The 13,489-nt window shown below is 37.1% G+C and overlaps 1 protein-coding gene across 8 annotated transcripts in view; it reads left to right on the top strand.

Annotated features, from left to right (window-relative positions):
* Cask (calcium/calmodulin dependent serine protein kinase) overlaps positions 1-13,489 on the top strand; it is a 514,903-nt gene that overhangs the window by 430,941 nt on the left and 70,473 nt on the right. For all 8 annotated transcript variants that reach the window (XM_004645575.2, XM_023705877.1, XM_023705878.1 and 5 more), the window contains exons 12-13: positions 6,487-6,564; positions 9,438-9,518. In XM_004645575.2, coding sequence (XP_004645632.1) covers positions 6,487-6,564; positions 9,438-9,518 — 159 coding nt within the window. The remainder of the gene's footprint in view (positions 1-6,486; positions 6,565-9,437; positions 9,519-13,489) is intronic.

A 13,489-nucleotide genomic window follows, 5' to 3' on the forward strand; every position in this document is an offset into this window, starting at 1 on the left:
TTCGTGAAATGCAAATTAAAACCACATTGAGATATCATCTCACCCCAGAAAGAATGGCTATCATAAAGAAATCACCCAACAACAAATGTTGGAGAATTTAAGCTCTTGAACAGACGTTGCAGAATACCACCCCCCGGTCAAATCTGACCAACCATGCATAAGTAAAGTTTTATTGAAACACAGCCGTGTCCATTCATTCATGGATTGTTGATACCTACTTTCGTACAATGCAGAAGAATTGAGTAGTTGTGACAGATCACATGGACTGAAAGCCTAGCATAGTTACTAACTGACCAGGGTAAAATTAAGATCATATTATTCCTTAAATGGCAAAGTTTGCAATTGTTTGACTAATAGCTTTCAAATCCTATTTTTCTGCAGCCTAAAAATAGTATTTTCCACAGTATTACCCTACAATATTATAAAAAGTATCTTCCTAGCCAAGAGATTGTATTTTACTGCATTCTGATACAAGCCCAGAACACCTAATATGAGAGAAAAGATTGGGCATCAGCAGGTCAAAGATTTGTCCTTGCTGCTCTGCCTGTTTGGCCCTAAGCATGGTGCTTTGCTTCACTGGACCTCAGTTTGATCCTCTGTTATGAGCTTTCTGTCACTGTGACAAAATACCTGAGAAAATAAACTTATAAGGCAGAAAGGTTTATTTTGTTTATATTTGTGGATGTTTCAGTCCATGGTCCATTGATTCCCCCCGTTGCTTTGGGGCCTTTGGCAAGACAGTACACCATGGCAGGAGCACTTGACCAAAAAATGTTACATCATGGCAGCCAGGAATCAAAAAAAAGCAAGCAAAGGGCTGAGGTTCTAATAGTCCATCAAAGTTATGACCCTAGAGTCCTGGCTTCCTTCTACTTGGCCTTACCTTCTAAAGGTTCCACTTCCTAATAACACCACACCTAGGGACCAAGCTTTAATACACAGACTCTTGGAGGACATACACAAACCATAGCATCCTCTTCACAATGAAGGAATTGGCCAGGTATGGTGATACACGCCTATAATCTTAGCATTAAAGAAGCTGAGGCAGGAGGGCCACAAGTTGGAGGCCAGCCTGGGCTGTATAGCAAGGTCCTGTCTCAAAAAAAAAAAAAATAGCAGTTAAAAATGGAGTTAAATTGAATCAATAGCTAAGGTCTCTTCTACCTTAAAAATTTCATGGAATAAGTGAGACTTAAAAAATCCAAAAAGTAGTAAATATTTTCAAAATATATTGCTTAACTTGAGAAAGTTTTTTACTGCAGGACCAAAGAAAATGATATCTGGTTCCTAAAGAAACAAGCTAAAAGAAGTATTCCCACTGTATTCATTTTTATATTACCCTGAATTTTTTATAAATATCTATTTATATTTGTATGTGCCACTTCAAATACTCAATTTTTTTTTTCAAATACTCAATTTTTAGGAAACATTTATGAAACATCTACTGTGTCATTGGGCCCATATGAGGCACTGTTACCTAATGTCAGAGATTTAAAAGTCTAATCATGGAAAAAAGAAAGAAGCACTTATGTATCATTGTATAGTCCTAAGCCTCAGGCCGCCAGTGCCTTCTTGGCTGTAGGCTGCTCCAGGTGACCTGCAGGTTAGCATGGAGGGCAGCCAAATGTTGGTGCTGTTCTGGGTTGGAATAAGTGGCTTTGACATTTTTGGTGTACTCTGCAACTAGCCTTAGCAGCACACTTTGGCTCCTGTCCCCACAGACCACCCTACCACTTCTTACTCTGGGTCCTCTTGCCGTATGCAGGCAGCCCTTCCAGACAGGACCCCATCAAGGTATCTCCAGCCAAGTTACCTTCTGAGGCACCTCCTTGACTCATGGGAAACACACACCTTCTTGCCACAATATACACTAAAGTGCCACGTGATCTCTTCACTTAGGATCTTAACCACCACATGTGAGGGCACGCTATGGGCTCTCTCCCACACAGAGCCCCTCCTAGAGTACCAGTGTGAGCCTGTAAGTTGCTGAAAATTAGCCAGCTCCCTCCAGAAAATGAGGTAGCAAGCTTTTGCTGGCAACTCTCATTCCTATGCGTGGTTCTTCTGGAGTATCCATCACCCTTCATCTTGTACAAAGAAAGGTGCAGTTCTCTGTCCTCCCCTTAAGAAGGGAAAAGCAAATGCCTCCTTTCTTAACTCTTAGAATTCCTACAAACTCCAGGCTTCTGCCTCTATAAGCAGAATGAGGCCCTGGCGTGAGTATAGAAGGCCCAGCTTGACCAACTCTCAGCAAGCCCTGAAGGGGTGCCCTGGCAGCTTCCCAGCATACTTGGTGCCCCTGAATCCCTGTAGGCCTTAACTTTGAGCTAAAAACCTAAGACAACAGGTAAGATCTCAAAGTCTCAACATCACAAGTTATATATACATATTCTTTATAACGGCAAGACAGGGAAGAGGGGTAAAGGATAATAAAGAAGCTGCAACCTAACTTTTTTCTCCAAACCCAACCACCTCTCACTTCACAGACAGACAGACAGACAGACAGACACACACACACACACACACACACACACACACACACACATTTTGACAAAACTTTATCTGGATTTGAACTTCCAGGAAGGAAGAAGCAAACAGTGAGCAAGCAAGCAAGGGAGGGAGGGAAGAGTGAGAGGGAAAGACAAGAGGAACAGGGGCAGGGGGCAGGGAGAGAGAACACTGACATTAGACCTAGGGGACTATACTTGACATAGTAAGAAGATCAGATTAAAAGGCAAAAGTCTCTGAAGCCAGGCATGGTGGTGCACGCCTGTAATCCCAGCACTCATGGAGTTTGAGAAAGAAGGGTCACTACTAGTACAAACTGCAGCGACACTGTGTATCTAAATGAATAAATAAATAAATATTAAAAGTCTCCAATTTGGGGAGCTGTAAAGTGTTTGTTGTTTTGTGAGTAAAAAAATAATGTGTATTTATTAAATATATAAATAGAAACTAATCTTCATCATTGCAAATAGTATTACCAATAGTCCTTGGTCAAGAAAAAGGTATAGCTCAATTTGTGGTAGAATTAGACATTCTAATATTACAATGCCATCAACTCATAAAGCCTGTAAACAGGTTTAAAACAGTTGTGAAATTTTTAGACTTTACTTGGTCATTAATATCATGACCTGTCAGAGCTAACTAAATATCCTTCTTTAAGTAGTTTATATTTTTTTATTGTGATAAGAATATTTAACATGAGCTGGCCAAATAGCTCAGCAGATTAAAGCGCCTGCAAGCAGGTGCAGAGGCCAAGAGTTCGATCCCCAGGCCTGCCCTGCCAGCCCCACCCCCGGGGCATGCTGAGATGATACTTGAGACTGGACATGGTGGCGCCCACCTGTAATCCCAGCACTTGGGAGGCTGTAAACACGCGTATCACTATGAGTCTGATCTAGTAGTGAGACACTGAACACACTGTAGATCCTTCCCTAAAATACAGGGGAAAAAAAGAATATTTAACATAAGCTCTACCCCCTCAACAAATTGTTTTGTTTTTGTAGTGCTGGGGATGGAACCCAGGACTTGTGCATGCTAGGCTAAGTGTTCTGTCACTGAGCTACAGCTCCAGGCCCCCTCTTACAAGTATTTCAGTGTATTTTAAATGTGTACACATTTTTTAACCTATTTTTCCTTAGTTTTTGTTTTTCTTTCGTTTGTTTTATTTTTTGAGACAGGATTCCTCTATGTAGCTCCTACTGGCCTTAAACTCACTATATAGACCTGGCAGGCCTCAGACTCACACTGATCATCCTGCCTTAGCCTCCCAACTATTGAGATTATGGGTGTGTACTATCACACCTAGCTTTTTCTGGTTTTGACTTTTAGGGATTTTTTTCCATCTTAAATAGAAAATTTATTCACTTATTTTATAAATTTTATTGTACATATTTGAGGTTTACAACGTAATGCTATAGGGTTCTTATTGGTTGTAGTTACTACAGTGAAACAGATTAACATGTTTATTATCTGACATAGTTACATTTTTGTGATGAGAGTAACTAAAATCTTCCTGTTTAATAAAAGTCTCTATTACAATACTGTTTTTATTAACTAGAGCTTTCATGTTCCAGCAGGTCTCTAGGTTTGTTCATTCTATATATCTGTTGTTTTGTAGCCTTTGTCTTACATTTTTCCATTTCCTTTCCCTAATCATTATGATAGCTACTATTTCATTGTCTGTCTTGTATATTTGAGCTTTTCTTTTTAAAAAAACTAGCATCACATGTTGTCTCAACTCTTGTTGGTGGGACAAAATACCCAACCTCCCAAATTACTGAAGAAAATGTTTATTAAGTTCATAGTTAGTGGAGGTCTCAGTCCATATTTGGCTTGCTCCAAGGTGGAGTGGCACATGACAGAAGGCAGCTATTCATACTGGTAGAAATCAGCGAAGAGTAAAGGGAAGAGCTGCAGCTAAGGCAGCTAGCAAGCCTCTCTCCCTTCCCCACATTGTGTGTAGATTACCCACCCAAAGGCAGGTGTAGCACTCGCACTTCTAATCCCTGAATTGCATCATGAATTAATCAAAAACTCTAGAAACTGCCCCAGTGATTGCATGAGGCTTTGGGGGGACAACTAGACACAAACCATAACACATGTAAATGAAAGTGTGCAATAGTTTTCTTTCTATGTTTGGTTATTTCCTTTAGCATAATGTTTCCTAGATCCATATATGTTGTGGCAAGTGGCAGTATCTCCTTTTAAGAGGCTGAATTATATTCACATATCATCTTTTCCACATATCATCCATGCTTCTGTCAGTGGGCATTTAGATTGTTTCATATCTTGGCTATTGTAAATAATGCTTCAGTGAACAAGAAAGTGAAGGTATCTTTAGGAGGTGGTGATTTCGTCTCTTCCCTTTTCTCCACTCCCCTCCCTTTTCCACTCCCTTTCCCCTTATGTTCCCTTCCTCTTCCCTTGGTTTTAGGGATTTTTTTTTCCATTTGGTTTGGGTTGGAGTTTTGTTCTGTTTTTTACTATTTTTTTATGATATGTGAACAGTGTTTCATTTACTTATTTATTTTTTATTTGTTTTTTGAGAAAGGGTCTCACTATGTGGCTCAGGCCGGGCCTGAACTCACTATATACCACAGGCTGGCCTCAAACTCTTGGCAATCCTTCTGCCTCAGCCCCCGAGGGCTGGGATTACAGTCACACACCACACACCTGGTTTCATGTACTTTTATAAGCTAAGACTAGCCTAGTTTCCCAGATGGGAAACTAACCACTATTTATAACATGATTTCTATGAGAAAATATATTCCCTAATTCGCAGTTTCAAAATTGACACTTCTCAGAGACAGAGCCAATGCAGACTGTCTAAATCTGTACGGATTTGGGCAAACTTTTGTGGACTAGCCACATATTACTAGTTAATATGATGTAAGGTTAAAGTACAGCCTCGTTTTATTAGTCTATTTATATATACTGTTGATGTGAACTTCAGTTTAGTATTGCTTTCTTAGTTAATGGTATCATTTAAAAATTATCTCTGCTCTATCTTCACATTGCTCTTGTTAGGTATTTTATACATGGAGTGGGCCAGATATTTACAAGTCATAAGTATTTATCTTATATCTGTATAAACAAATTAAACTGTAATTTAAAAAAATGTTTACAGGCAGTATTTGACCTCTCAACTACCACTGTTGTACAGAGTGAGGAAAGAAAAGAACAAAATCAACAAAAAAAATCACCTATTTTGGAGAAGTTAGGAAATAGAAGCTTTCAGACTAGCCAAGGTTAATTTTAACTTTTTTCTATTCAAAGCAAACTGTTGACTGTGAGACATTTTATATGAGGCGCAGCTTAATGTTTTAATTATATTTCTAAACTACAGTGATTTGTCTCTAATGAATTAAAATTCTTCTGAAAGTTAAACTGTAGTTCATTTAGGTTTATGGGATTTTTTAAATATATTTAATTTCTGTTAAGTGTCTTCTCACACTCTTGAAGTTGCCAAATCAAAAGGAAAAAAGTTCATATACTTGACTTTCTACTGAAGGAGCTCAGCACTGATTCTGTTAATGAACAGCCCTGGTATAAAACAAACATAAACCTTTTGTGAGAACATTCCTTCCTAGAAGGAGTTGGGTTTGCCCTTTCCCAAGATTTAGGTTTCTGTGAAAATTCTTTTAGCCAAAAAGCATTCTTTCATTGTACTCTATTCATATTATTGAATGTTGCTTCTGTCAAAGGGAAAAAACACAGAAATAGCTGAAATATTGACGAACTTAAAATGCCAAGGAAATTACAACACTGACAGAATTTTGGTCCATCTATTTAAAGATAGATGTTCATGTTGTGGCAAGTTTCATTGAATGATCAAGAGATTATTAACAAGAAGATCCCACTGAAATCATCAGCCTGCCTTTTGAAGAGGAAACATATTGTTGACTGAAATAATATGTATGAAGCTATGAATTGCAGCCAAGAACTATGAATATTGATTGGATTTTCTTCTTTGCTTTTTAGCTGTATGACAAAATTAACACAAAGTCTTCACCACAAATCAGGAATCCTCCAAGTGATGCAGTTCAGAGAGCCAAAGAGGTAAGTGATATATTTTTCTTAAAGTGTTCGATAACATCATATTTACTATCTTAAAGAAAATATTTCTGCTGCACATTACAAGGCAGTTTCCTTGAAGTCAGAATTTGACTCATACTCAGATTTAGTATTTTGTTTTGTTTTATTTTTAGTATTTTGGAGTTTATCATTGAATATACATACATGAGAAGGAAAAAAAATCTCAACATAAATATGCTTAGATTTCTAGCTTTGGCTCTGCCGTGTCAACTTCAAATGTTAACATACCAATTTTATTTCTTTTTTGTTTTGTTTTCTTAAAAAAGTAAGTTATTTTGCTGCATTTCATAGAAATAGACATGCTATAAAAATTTAAATTGTTTTTCAAGGGAGTATTTAAAAGTTATTTGAATTTCTATAGCAATTACAAGTACTGACTATAAAGAAGTCATTTTTTATAGAAGTCATTTTTATCTATTGGTAGTACACATGGCTGTATCTGTCACAAACTATTTCTAAAAACATAGGAAAAAATGACATCATAGAATATTTAGAAAATAAAAGTTGAGGGGCTGGAGAGATGGCTCAGTGGTCTAAAGCACCTACTTGGAACAAACTAAGCTAAGCAAAGCACAGGGACCACGGTTCGATCCCCCAGCACCACATGCCAGCCAGCCGCGCCCCCTGGTGGGCTGAGCTGGCCACACACACGCACACATAAAGAAAATAAATTTAATAAAAAAAAAAAGAAAATAAAAGTTGATTCATAATCCTATTACCCAAACACAGTAGTTTTCATTTTTGCATATCTTTTTCTAGTTGCTGTTCATTTGCATATAAATTATAAATAGTTGCAACCAAAGTCTATGTATTTCTAGCCTAACATTATGTAAGCATTTTCCATGTTTCTACTTGGTATCCATAAATATAATTTCTAAAATCGTTTAATTTTTTACAACTATAACATTAGAATAAATTAGCAATTCTCCCACTAATGGACATCTATTTTTGTCACTTTTTTGTTCTTACAAAGCTATAGAAATAATTTCCCTTTTTAAAAATTAACTCTTATAATGTGAGATTACTAAGTGAAAGAATATGAAAGACAGTCTCTTCTCTAATAGATTTTAAGCCCAAGATTTGTACTAAAAAATACTATATATTCACTGAGGAACTAGATTGAAGCTCTGGTGGCTGCCAGGCTAGCCACTTGATCAGGACTAGCTGCAGGAGGAAGTGTTTTACATCGCCCACCAAGCACTCATGGAAAGGCATTAGGTATTGTGAACACAAATCACAAATCACTACCTGATCTTCATGATACACAAATAAGTAGAAGCAGCAACACTATGGGAACAAATCTTTGGCTTCACTGGACAGTGAGAACCTGCTAAAGGTCTCTACCTAGCCATGTTTAAGAGACCAAACAAGAGGCACAGAGTCTGTGTTTTCACCCTTTCATTTCCCCAGTACAGAAATAGAATGCTTGAAATACATCAGGGGAAGTTAGTTCATCATCATTAACTAGTATGAATTCACAGCATAGCCAGCACTCACTAACAGGGGTGTGTGTGTGTGTGTATGTGTGTGTGTGTGTGTGTGTGTGTGCTACTGAGGCCATCGGTGAGTAGAGCATTAGAAGTATGACGCTGATCTGGCTAAGATAATTGTACAACTAATTTCTATTGGTTTCTTGAAAGGAACAGTTAGTGCTTATATTATTTGATTAATTTTGCATGCCTATATCTGGTAATCTGAAAAACTAAAAATAACAATACACAATATAACAACCATAGTCAATTTCCTATCATCTTGTTTTGAAATTCTGCCTTTTTTGATTATTCTTTTATAAATAAATAGATAAATAAGTAAATAAGAAGTATGAGGCTAAAATGTAAAGCTCAGGTTGGGTGACCCCATGGTATCTCTTCCCAAGGTACTACGGGCAGAGTGGAGATCTGCATGCCCCTGGCATGCAGTAGTGCAGAAGCAGTCTTTGATTGGCACCATGGGTAGGCTTCAGCAGAGTGCAGTGTACAAGACCTCACTGTGACTGCAGCCATTTATGGTTAGAATTGCAGCAGATATTTGCTTAGAAATGAAAAACAGAGGTTGCGCCACACGGTCTTGTCCTTAAATCCAGTTAAACAGGTAAACTTCATCCTGGGGAAAAGGGAGAAACTCTGAAGAAAATTTTCCTGTAAAAACACCATTTTTACCAGTAGGGAGAAAATGTAAACAATTAATTAGTGAATAAAATTTGAGTAGAAAGAGAAAAGAAAGATTTTTAACCTTGTTCTTGGGCTCATTGGCATTTAACTCTAGGAGGCATTGGTGGAAGTATGGTTTTCTGTCTGCAGGGAGATGAGCCTGAAGCAAAGCATTAATCGTGCCATGCTGGAAGAAAAATTACTTAAGTGTATTCTTAGTTAACTTCTAATCAATAAATATTCCTTTTCAATTTTTTTTATTCAAGCCTGTGTCATCTTTCTAAAAGGAATTGACACAAAAAGTAAAATAAAAGGAATTGGAAGTGCTGTTAATATAACAGAAAGCTATTATTTGCTTTTAGTGGAAACTGATTTTGGTGGGAGTTTGAAAGATACTCTCCCATTAAGTTACTTATACTTGTCTTAAGTGTGTGCTACAGGCTTGTCATTTTGTTTTGTAACTTTTAATTACCTTTGAGTTACAGTTGGGTAATATGCATTACAATTTGTTCCATTACCATCAATAATACTCTTTTATATATCAACCCTGGAAAAATGAGGAATCTTAATTAATTGCTTTTGCTTGCCATAAAAATTCACTCATAATTATAAATTTAAAAGAATTCCACATGTTATGAATTTTCTATTATGTTTACCATGTTATAAATATTTTGTTTATTTTTTTAGGTATTGGAAGAAATTTCTTGTTACCCTGAGAATAATGATGCAAAGGAACTAAAACGTATTTTAACACAACCTCATTTCATGGTAAGTAACAAATTTCCATAGAGCTAAAATCTCTTAAATTTTTAATAAGTTTCATATAATATCACCAGTTCATCAAATGCATTTTTGGCCATGTACAATTTATGTCACTTGATGATGCAGATACATTCTGAGAAATATGTCATTAGCCAACTTGATAATTATGAGAACATCATAGAATATACCTACCCAAATGTAAGTGGTATAGACTATAACACACTCAGGCAATCTGATATATACTATATGATATACTTCTAGGCTTCTAGCAAAATAACCTGAGATTAAATTAAGCACAAGTGAAAACAATGCAGTGAAGAAGCACAGTTAATATGGTGTATATGAAGATGGTGCCGGGTAACATGGTATACATGTTTTGCAATATTTTAGAAGTAGATAAAATACACTCTAATGTAATGATACAGCTGGGCATGGTGGCACATGCCTGTAATCCCACTGAGGCAGGAGGATCACTGCAAGGCCAGCCTGGGCTACATAGTAAGTTCAAGGTCAGCCTGAACTGCAAAGCGAGACCTTGTCTCTAAATAAATAAATGATATAAAATGAGGCTGGGGAGATAGCTCAGCGGTGTAAGCACTTGCCTGGTAAGCACAAGATCCTGAGTTTGATCTCAGCTATAAAAAAAAGATTTGAAATCCTGTACCATTTGTGTTGTTTCATGTTGCTTTATTTTTGTCTTTGTTCTTGTTATTTGTTTTTGTTTTTATTTTTGCTCATTAAAATAAAGACACAAAATATAATATGGTGAATATAACATACTGCAGTTATGTATTTTGAAGTGTTACGCACTGTGCATAACTGTATCACTATGCTTTATCTGATTGCCAGCATGTTAGGTTTAACTCCAACATTGCCACAGTCATGTAAATTATGTGTGCATCATGAAGGCACCAGGTCATAGGAATTTTCAGCCACATTTTAACCTGATAGGACCACTATTGTGTATGTGGTCCATTATTGACCAAAATGTCATTATGGGGGGCCTGACTATAACATCCAATGGTTAAGACAATACCAGGTAACACCAAATGCTTTGAGATTCTTTTTTTTTTTCACTTTGTGTCACAATTGTAAAGATGTTGCTTATGAAGCAGCCCCTAGGGTACCGTGTGGTCTTCAAGCAAGGGATTATCTTCCTTATTGGACAGTCTTTAAGTTACTGGAGCTATATTACCAGAACCACAAAGAGCTAAAATTAAAGACAATATTTACAGATAAACACTTCCATCAACCTAGATGATATGTTAAAAGACTTCTCATTCTCTGAAAATGCAAAATTCTTTCACTTTCTTCATTCATGTCTACTTATGGAAAATGGGAATCACACCTGTATTTATCCAATTTTTATAAAGCTAAATGATTGAGCAAATTCCAAAACAGGTAAGGTATTTTTCTGTCGAAAAGGGTCCATAGTTATCTACTTAACTGCAATTCAAAAGTACAATGACAGATGGAAATACATATTGAATATAGCATGTATAAAACATTAGCCACATCTGTATGTGTGAAGTACACAGTGTTGAAAATTCAAATGACTGCTCTTTGGAAGAAAATCTGACTTAAAAGCCATCTTGTTATTACTACAATTGCAGGTGACATTTTATTAAAATACTTTTTCCTTAAAGTAACAATCTTGAAAGAAGCAGTAACCATATTCTCCCTACCTAATTTTCAATTTCCTACCCAAGCCTAAGGTACAGCTCAAGTATAACCCTTGAAAGTATTTGACTTTATATGATAGCAGAATTCCCCAGTGAATTCAAAATACAGTTCCATGGCTGCGAGCACATTTTTATAGCTTAGTTATACAAATAGAACTCAGTTCAAATCCCACTTCGGCTGTCAGAATCTCTAATTCCTCTAAGATCCACACTGACTCTTCCTTCTCATTCCCCCTTGTTTCTATTCACTCATCTACCATTCTAATACATGCTGGCCTGCCGAAATAGGTCCTTTTCCTGGTGAATGGCATCTGCACAGTACTTCTGTGTCCATCTGTCTCTGCTTAGCTTTGTTTTCACTAAACTTATGGTTTCCATTAATCACTATTATTCTCTGTTTCACAGAGCAGAAAAATGGAGAAAGTGTACGCCTTTTAGAATCTTCAAATCAGAGCAATCACAAATATTAAACTTAATTACCCTTAATATTATGCACTGATTATTTCACATGTGTGGGCTATGTTTCCCCCAATTATAATTCTGTCCTCCTATCTATTGTGCCTAGCAGTAGTGGATATATGCTTAATACCTAGTAAATGTTAACTAGTAAGTATCCCTAGGTACTCCATAGTGTCTGCCTGTCACCTGTAGAATATAGAATTTACACATTGTAATTTCTTGGAAAAACACTCATGAGAGTAGGAACTTGCTCACTTGCAGTAAGTTAACTTCTCCCTGACTGTTCGACACACTGTATTTTCCATAGGGAGAACCTTGGACACATTTGTGAAGAAATCTGTTTGTCTATAAAGTGCTAAGTAACCTCAGCTCAACTCAGAGAACAATATAATGCCATTTGAGTCCAATAGATATTTCTTTTTTTTTTTTTTTTTTTTTTTCGTCGTGTAGGGAATTGAACTCAGGCCCTTGCCAGGGAAGCACTTATTCCACTGAGCCATCTCCCCGACTCCATAGTGGATATTTCAGAGTTGAAGTAAGGTTAATAAAGACATTAACACTACCCAAGTAAAAACCTTTTTATAAGGTTAAGGATTTTTTTTCCAAAAAAAAATCTTAACTCAGGTACATGTCTCAGCCTACCTACCTTCTAAGCTATTATTTATCTTGCATTTCTAAGGCCAACCAGAAGTTAATATATTATTGCTATTAGTAAACAGTTTCAGAAATAATAAATATAATTCTTCCACTTTTTTTTGAATACCTGTCCAAGTGCTTAAAGGACATTTTCATTCATTTATGAAATACATAAAAGCCTACTGTGTGCCAGGCATTCTGTACTAAGCACTTTCATTCTAGTAGAAGTGAGTGGGGGGAGTAGAGAAGGTAAAGACCATGAACAAGTGGACTACCAAGACAAATTCATAGAGTAATAACTAGGAAGAAAAGCTAATAGGGCAGAAATGTTAATAAGATAGGAGCCACTTAAATCACCAGGGGAGAACCCTTGTGCAGAGTTAATACATACGCTGAGACTGGCCATCCTGATGTGCAGACAAATGCAAAAGCTCAGAGACAGTAAGGAGCTTTGTAGGGTTCAAGGAGCAGAAATAAGGTCATTTTGTAGCTGGAATAATAGTAAACAAAAGATAGAGTGGTCAAAAGAATTAAGAGATTATCAGAGACCAGCCCAAGCAGGGCCTTTAAGGCCATAGTAGACTGGATTTTTCTCTGGTTTGCAGTAGGATGATAATCAATGGCAAACCTTTTAGAGCTTTCAGTAATAACAAACAGCCTGCTGGGGCACCCATGCCCTATGGTCACTACCACAGTACTAGGTGATAGCAAACAGGAAAGTATGTGATATGTGCTCTTATCATTGCTGGGGCTGACATGGAGAGAATGAACTATGGGGGCTAAGAGGTAAAGGAGGGAGACCAAGTAGAAGGCTGTCATGAAAGGTGATAGAGGCTTGGAAGTAGATGGGTATCATAGAAAATGGGCAGATTTGGGCTCTGTGTCAGAGATGGTTTGACTGTAGCAGGACTTGGTCAGGATTGGGATGTGAGATAATGTGATTAACTGCACAAGAGGCCACTGCCTTGTCAAGGCAAAGAAAGTTGCTTACAGTCACGTACCTGATGAGCGGCATCACTGAGGTTCAAACCAGATCTTGTTTGTTCCAAAGCCCACACCCTTAAAAGTGGGTTTTTGTAATGCTGGTGGGTTTTCCTATAAAGTTGAGCTCATTGGACATTCCCAAGTAAAGATATAACAGAGAGAGAGAGAGAGAGAGAGAGAGAGAGAGAGAGAGAGAGAGAGAGAGAGAGAGAGAGA

The sequence above is a fragment of the Octodon degus genome, unplaced genomic scaffold (genome assembly GCF_000260255.1).
Source record: "Octodon degus isolate 3935 unplaced genomic scaffold, OctDeg1.0 scaffold00232, whole genome shotgun sequence".
NCBI classification, from domain to species: Eukaryota; Metazoa; Chordata; class Mammalia; order Rodentia; family Octodontidae; genus Octodon; species Octodon degus.